This window comes from Budorcas taxicolor, chromosome 1, assembly GCF_023091745.1.
Source record: "Budorcas taxicolor isolate Tak-1 chromosome 1, Takin1.1, whole genome shotgun sequence".
NCBI lineage: Eukaryota > Metazoa > Chordata > Mammalia > Artiodactyla > Bovidae > Budorcas > Budorcas taxicolor.
Window position 1 is genome coordinate 98785517 of NC_068910.1, and position 13669 is coordinate 98799185.

The 13669-nt window shown below is 36.1% G+C and overlaps 1 protein-coding gene across 1 annotated transcript in view; it reads left to right on the plus strand.

Annotated features, from left to right (window-relative positions):
* The window catches only part of CADM2 (cell adhesion molecule 2), a 391593-nt gene that overhangs the window by 249941 nt on the left and 127983 nt on the right, over positions 1 to 13669 (plus strand). The window contains exon 6 of the mRNA XM_052638191.1: positions 3744 to 3834. Within this exon, the coding sequence (XP_052494151.1) occupies positions 3744 to 3834 (91 nt within the window). The remainder of the gene's footprint in view (positions 1 to 3743; positions 3835 to 13669) is intronic.

Here is a 13669-nt window from a genome sequence, read left to right on the forward strand (position 1 = left end):
CAAGGCAGAAGGAAAAGCAGAAGGGGAAGATAGAGGATGAGATCAGTTCAATTCAGTCACTCAGTCATGTCCGACTCTTTGTGACCCCATGGGCTGCAGAACACCAGGCTTCCCTGTCCATGGCCAACTCCCGGAGCTTACTCAAACTCATGTCCATCAAGTCGGTGACACCATCCAACCATCTCATCCTCTGTCATCCCCTTCTTCTCCCACCTTCAATTTTTCTCAGCATCAAGGTCTTTTCAAATGAGTCAGCTCTTCACATCAGGTGGCCAAAGGATTAGAGTTTCAGCTTCAGAGTCAGTGCTTTCAATGAATGTTCAGGACTGATTCCCTTTAGGATGGACTGGTTGGATCTCCTTGCAATCCAAGGGACTCTCAAGAGTCATCTCCAACACCACAGTACAAAAGCATCAATTCTTCAGTGCTCAGCTCTCTTTATGGTCCAACTTTCATATATAAGCATGGGTTTGACTAGATTGACCTTTGTTGTCAAAGTAATGTCTGCACTTTTTAATATGCTGTCCAGGTCGGTCATAGCTTTTCTTCCACAAATCAACTGTCTTTTAATTTCATGGCTGCAGTCACTGTGCAGTGATGACTGCAGAGGATGAGATGGTTGGATGCAAGTGACTGCAGAAGATGAGATGGTTGGATGGTATCACTGACTCAGTGGGCATGAGTTTGAACAAGCTCTGGAAGATAGTGAAGAGCAGGGAATCCTAGCACACTGCAGTCCATGGGGTCATAAAGAATCAGACACCCCTGATTGAACAGCAACAACAGATACACACGCTAACAACTCTCTTTCCAAGGATCACACTTTTCTGATCTTCTGTAACATTCTTCTCTGGAACTGAAGCTTTATTTTTATGTCAAAATGAAACTGAACTTTGTATGTGTTGCTGCTGCTGCTGCTGCTAAGTCGCTTCAGTCGTGTCTGACTCTGTGCGACCCCATAGACAGCAGCCCATCAGGCTCCCTGTCCCTGGGATTCTCCAGGCAAGAACACTGGAGTGGGGTGCCATTTCCTTCTCCAGTGCATGAAAGTGAAAAGTCAAAGTGAAGTCGCTCAGTTGTGTTCAAATCTTAGTGACCCCATGGACTGCAGCCCACCAGGCTCCTCTATCCATGGGATTCTCCAGGCAAGAGTACAGGAGTGGGCTGCCATTGCCTTCTCCTTGTATATGTTACATATGGTCAAAATTTAAAATATGATAGCCCTCATTTTCTCAGAATCATTCTGGTTCATATTTGTTTCTCTGTATAATTAAACTGATATTTCCTCTTCACTTTTAAAAGTGTTCTACTTGAAGGGCAAAATTATATGATCATCATGGTAACTGGTTCCATTAATATGATGATGGTAATAAAAATTTGAGTATATTTCAATTCTTTATTAAATGATTTTTCTGCTGCTGCTGCTGCTAAGTCACTTCAGTCGTGTCCAACTCTACTGTTTAAAAATATGACAATATACATCATATTTCTTTGAAGTAATTTTTCTTCCTGGGTTATTTTATGCTACAGTATTTTACCATGGTATACATGGAATGCCTATTTATAAATGGGATATTATTGTTGATTGTCTTCAGTGTATTTTTTTCTTTAGAGGATTTAGAAAAAAATGTATTTGAAAAGTATAAATAATTTATAAGTATGATATAAGGCCTTCCATGGGATCTTCTTTACTGTTCTCAATTCAGTTCAGTCACACAGTCGTGTCCAACTGTTTGCAATCCCATGGACTGAAGCACACTAAGCTTCTCTGTCCATCACCGACTCCTGGAGCTTGCTCAAACTCATGTAAATTGAGTCGGTAATGCTATTCAACCTTCTCATCTTCTGTCATCCCCTTCTTCTCCCACCTTCAATCTTTCCCAGTATCAGTATCTTTTCAAATGGGTCAGTTCTTTGCATCAGGTGGCCAAAGTATTGGAGCTTCAGCTTCAGCATCAGTCCTTCTAATGAATATTTAGGACTAATTTCCCTTACAATTGACTGGTTTATCTTGCTGTCCAAGGGACCCTGAAGAGTCTTCTCCAACACCACAGTTCAAAGGCATCAATTCTTTGGCGCTCAGCTTTCTTTATGGTCCAACTCTCACATCCATACATGACTACTGGAAAAACCATAGCTTTGACTAGATGGACCTTTGTCTGTAATGTCTCTGCTTTTTAATATGCTGTCCAGGTTGGTCATAGCTTTTCTTTCAAGGAGCAAGCGTCTTTTAATTTCATGGCTGCAGTCACCATCTGCAGTGATTTTGGAACCCAAGAAAATAAAGTCTGTCACTGTTTCCATTGTTTCTCCATTTATTTGCCAGGGAGTAACGGGACCAGATGCCATGTTCTTAGTTTTTTGAATGTTGAGTTTTAAGTCAGCTTTTTCACTCTCCTCTTTCACTTTCCTCTTTCTTTTTATAATTTCAGTTCATTATTCTCTAAGGACAAATCTGAATAATACTTTCCTGAATTAGACAAATAACCTAAACAGTACCCAATTGATTGATACTTATTTAATTGCCATCAAAGTCAGAGTGTGAATATAACCCAAGGATAGTTCACAACTAAGGGAAAGGTGAGAATAGCTGTGACTTCATGGAGCATTCATAGCTTATTTTGTTTATTGTTGAAGATATGGAAACAAAAGGAGAGAGTTCCATGCTGACTGGGAGCCACACAAAACTAGGGCCAGCAATGTTCATAAAGGAATGAACCTGTTTACACTCTTTTTTTTAGTTTATTTCCCTTTTTATCTATGTAGTATGATTGATTCCATAATGTAATTATGATGTAAAAACAGTGACTGATTGGTTAAAGGACATTACATGACATAACTCAGTGGGTATGAGTTTGAATAATCTCTGAGAGTTGATGATGGACAGAGAAGCCTGGCATGCTGCAGTCCATGTGGTCGCTAAGAGTCAGACACTACTGAGCAACTGAAATGACTGACATGGCATACAAGTTATAAATATAAATGTCTCAAGGTATTTTTGTATCTTCTTGCACCAAGGATGATTTTATTGTTAAATGGAAATAACTTTCTAACAATTATGTTATAGCATATACAACAACATTTTAATATTTATTAATGTTCTAAATAACTATTTCAGATAATTTGCCAACTGTGCTTTATTTATTTTTTTAATTTTTAAAATATAAATTTATTTATTTTACTTGGAGGTTAATTACTTTACAATATTGTATTGGTTTTGTAATACATCAACAAGAAGCAAACAGTGTGTGATAAGGGCTGCATTACTGCATTTTCAAAAAGATTCTGCATAATTGTTGTGAGACAGTGGTCTCAAGTTCTTTTAGGGTTTCTTATTGTGAGTCCTTGGTATTCCCGCAACAATGAGAGTGTTGTTATTCAAATGTACATAAATGCATTCAGTCCATAATAATAGTATTCATAGCCATCTATAATAGTTGAAGAAACAATTGTATGAAATGCTTGATATTCATCTGAACTACTTTTGCAATTTTACTTTTAAATTCAGATTTCAGAAATAATACAGCAGTGGCCCTCATAAGATACTCAGATATTTTTGTAAGCTTTTCCTGGACAGGATGGTAGCTTCTTAAACTTCAGACCCTGTTTCACTAAGAGACCTTTTATAAATATATACAATTATAAGAAATGGCTTGAACATATACCCTGATATATAGTTATTAAATATATAGCTTTACATGTGTTTAATGACCTTTCTTAATATTCCTTTTTTTTTTTTCTAGATACACCATCAGTTAAGATTATACCATCTACTCCTTTTCCACAAGAAGGACAGCCTTTAATTTTGACTTGTGAATCCAAAGGAAAACCACTGTAAGTGATTTAATGAGCAATAAAATTTTTTACTTTTTATCCTATCTTGCTTTGATTGCAGTATTTAACTGCAGAAATCCACAATTTGTGTCTTTTCTTGCTGGGCAAAATGATCTCAGAAAAGAAATCCCCCTGAACCATGTCTTCATTAAATGTCTGTGGAAGATTGGTCTTGTATTTTATCATTTAGTGAAATTTCTGGGAAGATTTCCAACTGAGATTTTTCCCCCCTTTTTTTCCCCACTATTTCAACTTGAAAGGAGTATAGACTTCATCAATCACTGTTTTCACATCATCAGATTGATAGAAGTCACATATGCTGAACTTAATTCTCTCATGAAAAGCTCTGAGAATATTGAATCCTCAAAATATGTCCATGTTTTAGTTACATGGAAAATCATTTTCATAAGAGAAATCAAATCTACACTTTTAATGTAACCCCATGAGACATAATTTGTTGATGTGTTATAATTGGAGGTAATGTGAATGAAAGGGTCACAGACTAAATATTTTCAATTAAAAAGAGATTTCATTTTTAGCATAATGAGTTCTAACATCGCTTTGACTCTAAAATTTTATGTTTGACATTCATGTTTATAGAAAGTTAACTCTTGGAAATATATCAATAGAAAATATATTAATAGAAAATTCAAGTATGGGATGTCAAATAAGGATTATTTCTTTGGAAAGTGCTTTGATCACTCTATGGTAACACTCTACTTGGAACTGAAAGTCATTTATTTGATCTTCTAAGATATTTCCATTGATTTGCATTTCTGTTTAAATTATAATGGGAGGTATTTTATTGTTCTCTGTATATAACTATAGGCTTCCCAGGTGGTAAAGAATCCACCTGCCAATACATGAAATACTGGTTCCATCCCTGATTCAGGAAGATCCCTTGGAGAAGGAAATGGCTAACCACTCCAGTGTTCTTGCCTGGGAAATCCCATGGACAGAGAAGCCTAGCAGGCTACCTTCCATGAGGTCTCAAAGAGTCAGAAACAACTTAGTGACTAAACAACAACAAGAAACATATATAACTGTATGGGATAGTTTTTGTGCAAATCAAACTTATTTATTAAAAATTTTTTTCTAATAACAATTATATTTAAGTGTAGATTTCATAGTAACACATGTGAAACTTTTCTAAAGTAATTTTAATACAGAAGCCTGAAATTTCAGCTTCCTGAATTTTATTGTCTTATACTTTTTAACACACTATGTGAATTCATGCTTTTGTTGTCACAGAATTGATATTTTAGAACTGTTCTCTCTTCCAGTAATTATTTTCTAGAGATTAAAAATATACTGACAAAGAGCATTTTACAAATTTATCTATTTTTTATTTTAAGAAACATTTAAGGCATTTTAGGCCTTAAAAGGGAGGAATTTTTTTCAAAGTAGCTTTACTCTATATATCCTGTGCAATTCACTTTCATAGTTTTTACCACTGATAAGCTTAAATTGCTTATACAAAACACTTTTCAACTATCAACTAGTATGCTCTCTAAATGTGACTGCATTTCAGTATTACAGCTACAGCAGACTTTTAGTTATAAGTTCAGTATTTTAGGGGCTTCCCTCATAGCTCAGTTGGTAAAGAATCCGCCTGAAATGCGGGAGACCTGGGTTTGATCCCTGGGTTGGGATGATCCCTTGGAGAAGGGGAAGGTTACCCACTCCAGTATTCTGGCCTGGAGAATTCCATGGACTGTAAGAGTCAGACTTGACTGTGACTTTCACTTAATCATTCAGTACTTTAACTAAGAAAGAAGTGTAATCAACTCTAGTCTGCTTTCAGTTCAGTCGCTCAGTCATGTCCGACTCTTTGCGACCCCATGAATTGCAGCACGCCAGGCCTCCCTGTCCATCACCAACTCCCAGAGTTCACCCGGACTCGCATCCACCGAGTCAGTGATGCCATCCAGCCATCTCATCCTCTGTCGTCCCCTTCTCCTCCTGCCCCCAATCCCTCCCAGCATCAAAGTCTTCTCCAATGTGTCAACTCTTCGCATGAGGTGGCCAAAGTACTGGAGCTTCAGCTTTAGCATCATTCCTTCCGAAGAAATCCCAGGGCTGATCTCCTTCAGAATGGACTAGTTGAATCTCCTTGCAGTCCAAGGGACTCTCAAGAGTCTTCTCCAACACCACAGTTCAAAAGAATCATTCTTCGGTGCTCAGCCTTCTTCGCAGTCCAACTCTCACATCCATACATGACCACAGGAAAAACCATAGCCTTGGCTAGACGGACCTTAGTCAGCAAAGTAATGGCTCTGCTTTTGAATATACTATCTAGGTTGCTCATAACCTTTCATCCAAGGAGTAAGCATATTTTAATTTCATGGCTGCAATCACCATCTGCAGTGATTTTGGAGCCCCCCAAAATAGTCTGACACTCTTTCCACTGTTTCCCCATCTATTTCCCATGAAGTGATGGGACGGGATGCCATGATCTTCGTTTTCTGAATGTTGAGCTTTAAGCCAATTTTTTTGCTCTCCTCTTTTACTTTCATCATGAGGCTTTTTAGTTCCTCTTCACTTTCTGCCATAAGGGTGGTGTCATCTGCATAACTGAGGTTATTGATTTTTCTCCCGGCAATCTTGATTTCAGCTTGTGTTTCTTCCAGTCCAGCGTTTCTCATGATGTAATTTGCATAGAAGTTAATTAAGCAGGGTGACAATATACAGCCTTGATGTACTCCTTTTCCTATTTGGAACCAGTCTGTTGTTCCATGTCCAGTTCTAACTGTTGCTTCCTGGCATGCATACAGATTTCTCAAGAGGCAGGTCAGGTGGTCTGGTATTCCCATCTCTTGAAGAATTGTCCACAGTTTATTGTGGTCCACACAATCAAAGGCTTTGTCATAGTCAATAAAGCAGAAATAGATGTTTTTCTGGAACTCTCTTGCTCTTTCTATGATCCAGCGGATGTTGGCAATTTGATCTCTGGTTTCTCTACCTTTTCTAAAACCAGCTTGAACATCAGGAAGTTCACCGTTCACGTATTGCTGAAGCCTGGCTTGGAGAATTTTGAGCATTACTTTACTAGCATGTGAGATGAGTGCAATTGTGCGGTAGTTTTAGCATTCTTTGGCATTGCCTTTCTTTGGGATTGGAATGAAAACTGACCTTCTCCAGTCTTGTGGCCACTGCTGAGTTTTCCAAATTTGCTGGCATATTGAGTGCAGCACTTTCACAGCATCATCTTTCAGGATTTGAAATAGCTCCACTGGAATTCCATCACCTAGTCTGCTTTAGACATAATGAAATCCAATTTCTTTACTCCCAATTCTGTATTTGTCATACCAGAGGTTCTTTCCTAACTTTCCCTTCCGTTTCCTCTCTTGTTCCTTTTGGTTTTTTCCCCCATCTCTCCCTCTTCCCTTCTCCCTGTCTCTCTCTTTTGCTTCTGTTTCTCCTGTAACCTCAGAGGTCAACATTTGGAGATATGAAGAAGAAACATGATCAGGGTCAGGACATAGCAAAGGAGTTTGACTTTTACCTTCTCTCCATAGTTCTGCCCCCAAATACATATGTGTACCTATAGAATATGTGTACAACTTACACAATTAAATGAGGTGAAGATGGGAAGTATAATATATAGAATGCTTGAGAGTTAATACATTCCAGCTCAAACAGCATCTAGTTACCTGTCAATGATCTTCTCTTTAATTCTATATCCACTTTCACTATCTTCTTTTTTTTTTTTTTTTTTTCGGTGACTACTTATGTTGTGATCTATGTAATTAGTTATGTAAATAGTCCATTTTCCTCAGCTCAGATATGGCTGAATAAAAGTGCCTTATTGTGGGTCTCTGTTTCAGTTACCTGGAAATAAGCTTGGATATGCAATAATCCTTTGCACTGCAGATGAATGAAAAACAGTAATCTCATATATTTATTTTATTTAAAAATACAAAGGCCCCAGAAGTTTAAGAAATAGAAAATGTCATCTTTCTCAGAAAGATCCTGATTAATATCACTTTGCTATCAGCAATGGAAATAAGAAGGCTTCTTATTTTACAAAAAGGAAAACTAAAGCTCAGTGTTAACCAGTTTTACCAATCCATCCAGATTTTAAATGGATGAGTCAGGATTTAAACTTAAGTTCATGGCATTTACCTAGTGTCCAAGTTTGAATGCTAATCAAAACCTAATTGTCATTATAAGCAACAAGAACCAAACAGTAACCTTTCCTTGCTATCAATACCCAGGTTAGAGATCTTCTTTAGAAATAAAAGAATGATGTTATAAGTAAAAAAAAAAAACCAAAAACTTAGTTCAGTCATTGCCCCAAAATTACATTTCTTCAGCTATTTTCCGCTACTTCAGCTGCTGAGTCTAAATTGTCACTTATGTTAGTCAATGTCACTTATGTTAGTCAAAGTCACTTTTGAAAAATTAGGATTGGTCCTACAATAATGAGCAGCACTGACACTAAAGCTCTAGATGCTTGAGAACTGGCTCATCTCAAAACACATTTCACTGTTGCTATTTTTTTTGTATCAGACTTTCTTCTGTATTTATGCTCATTCTGGAAACTTGCCAAAGTCCTACCAAGCTGACCATTTCTAGCACAGTCTACAGTCATATAAAAAATTCTCAAATTAGTATAGTATCTTCTGAGCAATTAGCTCCTAAGCTTCGTATGGGTTAAAATGATTATTATATTCAGTTTTTATCATTATAGATCATACTGTTTTATTCTATATGCTATGGTCCAAAAGTAAATGTACACTGACTTATTCACTTGTATTATATTCTTATTCCCAACTCTCTTTTTACCATCTTCTTTCCTTGTAGACCTTCAGGCCATTGACATTAAAGATACAGCCAAATTCTCTGACTCCCTTTTGCCTTTAGGCCACTACTTCTCTTGTGTCCTAATTATGTTAAAATCTACCCTTCTGCATTTTCAAAGTAACTAACATTTCCTACAAATGAAGATATTAGCATTTTTAAAGACAGTTTCTTTGCTAGCCTCTCTAGTTTACATTCCATCTCCAACAATGCCAGATGAGGCAGATAGGGCCAAAAAAACAAGAGAATACTCTTTCTGATTATGAAGAAAACAAATCTCACTAGAGCAAATAGAACAGAAAGGAAACTGAAATGGATTAATCAGGGAGTTATTATAGTCAAAGCTATGGTTTTTCTAGTAGTTACGTATGGATTTAAGAGTTGGACCATAAAGAAGGCTAAGTGCCAAAGAACTGATGCTTTAGAATTGTGGTGCTGGAGAAGACTCTTGAGAGTCCCTAGAAGTGCAAGGAGATCAAACCAGTCAATCCGAAAGGAAACCAACCCTGAATATTCATTGGAAAGATTGTTACTGAAGCTGAAGCTCCAATACTGTGGCCACCTGATGTGAAGAGCTGACCCATGGGAAAAGATTCTAATGCTGGGAAAGACTGAAGGCAAAAGGAGGAGGGGGCAGCAGAGGATTAGATGGATAGATAGTATTACCAACTCAGTTGTAATGAATCCGAACGAACTGCGGAAGATAGTGGAGAACAGAGGAGCCTGGTGTGTTTCAGTTTGTGGGGTCGCATAGGGACAGATACAACTTAGTGACAGAACAATAACAACAATCAGGGAGTTAGGTGATGGGAAGGCAAAGAAAATGAGAAGACAATCCATTTCAGAAAATGAATCATGAAAAATTGAAAAGAGCTGAGAAAAGAATGCCACATCAAACAGAAGTTTTAAGATTAAAAAAAAAATAGTAGAGAGGCTGTTCATATTTTAGATCGAAAGAGCCTGTAAAGAGTATGACTAAAAATGAAGTTGTAATATCACATTTACCCAAGGGTCAGGTTAGAATTTCCTATTTTAATCTGTTAATCACAGTCAAAGTTCTCCATTACACCTGATTCCTCATTCTGTTATTTTGGATTCACTGAGAAGCAACACTGTGCCTTAGCTTCTAAGCTTCTAATTGACTCCTGAAGTACCTAATTTCTGTTATTATTACCATTTATCTGATCCCCCTTTAATGAGCAGGTGAGAATCAGGAATGGATAATAAATCTATGATTTCTTCCCATTTTGTTGCTGACTTCAATAATTTCTTTAGCACATGAACAAATCTTTATTGTTTCTTAAAAATATTTGACCAATGTATGATTTCCTAAAGAATGAATCAATTAATGATTATTATGCAAGGTAATAGACAAAAAACTCACCGCTGCTTTTTGTATAAATCACAAAACGATGGTGTGACTCATCTCATACTGAGACTCATGTTCCTAACCTGGCCTCCTGTATGCTAATACTGTTTTCTTTGTTCTAAATGTGAGGGCCCCAGTGACTGTTTATGAACAATCATGCCTTATTTGCCTGCTTTGGACTGAAGCCTTTTGCTATTTTGCTGTGGAACAGCTGTATAACTTGGGCCAGGATCAAATTGTTCCACTTGACATTACTATAGAGGCATTCTATTCTTTCTTTAAAAGAGAGATTACTGTACATGTCTGTCTTTTATTTTAATTTTAGTTTAAAGTGAGGACCAAGCTAATGCCAGCTACCTTTCTTTCAAGTCCCTAGAGTTTTTGCAACCTCTTCTTTCTTTGGCTGAATTCCCAGACAGCTTTCAGGCAGCACTGTTCTCCATTTATAGAAGTACAGGTGGAAAAAAAGATGTTATATTATAATAAAATTATGACTTTAAATGGTGTGGGGTTACCCTCTACATGCTATAGCTAAATAATCATCATTCATTTTAATCAAATGTTTAAAACACTCTAATAAGTAGGCCAAATAAATGCATATTTGGTATTTATTCTATAAAAGAAAATAATTATGAGTATTGATAACTTTTTCCATACCTCCAGCATTATGTTCATGTTATATTTATTGTTTTACCTCTGGTAACCACAATTTTTTTATGTTCTTGATTTGACTGTAGTTTATATAATTGCATTGCACATACCATTGCTATTCTGTACAAGAGGAAAGATTTTAATCCTTAAGAAGATAAATCACATGTTATAGTGAGGTGTTTTAAGGGAACACTTAGAGGAACACATCCGTTTTCAAAATGATCTAGAATTTAAGAAGGAATCTGTTAAGAACATACTGGTGCATTGTCCTGTTAGCATAACAGAGATTTAAAAATGTGTTGTACATTAAGGCAAAACAGTTTTATATCATCTGTTTTTTTTTTTTCAGTCTAATATGTACCTTTTTACAAATCACAGATTATTTCCTATCACATAATCCAATCACAGCCCAAAGAAATGAGGAAAACAACCAGGAATTAAAGAAAGCAATTTATGCCAAGTGAAATGTTCTACCCCAAACAGAACAAAATTTGAATTTGTCAACTGAAAAACAGTGCAGAAGGCTGCAAATAATAAAATAGTTTATATGGGATCTTAGAAATTACAATTCAGTAGACAGAGATTCTGGTTAAACCAAAAGAGTGTTCAGGTGAAGAGAAAAAATCAGGGGCTTGTAAAGCCAAAAAGCCATGAGGTTGTTAAAAGTTGCCTGCTGAGAATTGTAACTGTTTCTGACGTGAATCAGGAAATATTTGTATGTAAGGAAACACGTATTATTTTAGGATAGTCAAATAAGTAGATAGACTGCTACAAGTTATTTTAGGATATGGATCCAATAATTATCTTGAGTTTTTAGCTGATGATCTGTATACATTAACTAGGACAATAACAGATCAAAAGGTTAGATCCCATTCAGGCTGAGATATGTAAAAGTCACGTTTCTTAATAGCCTCCTGGCTCCACTTTAGGGAACTCTATCAGCAATTCAGGCTCCATTTTGATTTTTATTTCCCAAATTTTGAGAAAAGATGATGATCTATAGTGATAACAACTTAATATGATTTGACCTAATGCCTAATAGATGTTAATTACACAATAATTGTCTCTCTCCTTCCATCTGTACTATAGAAAGCCTACTAAATAATCATCTAGGTCTCTGTTTATGTTCAGATATAATGCCTAAGTTATCATGCTCTGGGGTAGAAAAAGCTGTGTGAGTGGTAGAAAGAGAAATAGAAGTAACTTTGAATTATAAATCTGTAGATATCTGTGGCCTGACTGGTCTTGAAAAAGTCACATAATCAAATCAATTTTTTTTAGTTAATAAACTTTACTTTTTAGGTTCACAGTAAAACTGAGTGGAAAGTGCAGATTTTCCCTGTGACCTTCATCCCCACTCATGTACAACCTGTCCTACTATTGACATCCCTCCTGGCAGTGGTACATTTATTACAGTGAATCTGTATGAACCTATCATTTTTACCCCAAAGCCCATAGTTTGCCAATGTAAATATACCAAGTATTTTTAATTCTCTAAAATTAGAAAATAAAACCTTATAAACAAATTGCACATATATTTCCATATTTAAAACACTTTCAGCTTTCAAGTAATTTCATAATAAGTAATAGCCATGAGGATGATGTTATTATTTTGTCAAAAAGTACATAGTGTACCTCATCAACTTTTAAACTTTGAAGTCTTGCTTACGTATTTAATATATATGCTGATACTGGGCTACTATGGCAACCCTGGGAACAGAGTTATTATCTCACACTTCTTCCATGGTTCTGAAATTCAAGGTAATAAGCAGAATAAACACATTCTTTGATGATGATCTGTGACTTTTCAAAGCATGTTTGAACAGCAAAGGAATCCAAACTAAAGTCATGGCAAAACTGGCAGGCAGCATGGCAGTTTTGTTGAGGTTTAATAATAATAATCATGATAATAATAATGAGCTATAGAAAAGAAAGACAGAGGCATGAATAGTTGTTAAGGAATAAAATGTGGCTAGAAATGAGAAAGTCCTGGGACATAGGAATAGCCCCTCTATACTGTTATGGTAGAAAAAACACTTAGAAAAATTGGAAAGGACTAGAATGGGTAGAGAATGAGTTTTGCCTCCCCAAAGTGGAAAAGTCAATGCTATGAAGAAGTTCAGCTGGGATGAAAGAGATTAACCATTAGCTAGTTTGGCAGAAAGCTAAAGAAGAGATCTGGAAGGTTTTAAGAAACCAAGACTAAGTGATTAACACGGTTCATGAGTGGTTGATAATCCAGGGTTTGCAATGTATAAAGCCTCGTTCTAGCATAAGTTTCCCAGTTCCCTTATGCTAGTCTTATTTTAACCACAAAATTACCCTGTTGTAAAAGGTTTACAAAGACCCTTAGACTGTTTTCATTTTATCGATAAGGACAGTGGGCCTTGTGGAGGTTATATGACCTTTTCTAGTCACACAGTAAATAAATGATAGAATGGGGATTACAAAAACACTTTAAGAAATTTTAATATCACTGATGGCTACATTTTCTTATTTTCACAGTATTTTCACTTCTGTCACGTTGGCTTTTCAGGATAACCCAGGGAAGTTGACAAGGATGAGAAAATTCTTATAAACTTTAGGAATGCCTATGTTTTAGTTAATTATAGAAGATTATCAGTTATGAATGAAATCTGCATTGGCATATCCAAATATTATATAAAGAGTTTCTACATATATCTAAATAGTTCTGCCTAGATTTTATGATTATATACATAATAATTATTCCATTATTAAATATGTTTGTTTTTAAAAAGCTAATTATATTATGCTCTTAATTTTATATATTTGAGATGATTAGGCCTGCACGTTGTAACTACAAAACAATATTAATGCAAACATAATACCAGTGTATTGGACTACAATGCACAGCCTCAGGGGTTGACTATAATAAGCAGGAAGCTCAAAGAGAACACTCCCCCAAAGTGCGTCTTTCTTGCTAAAAGCAATCCTCAATATGTCACCAAAATAATTCGTGGGATAAACATGAGGGACTCATCTACAAACTCT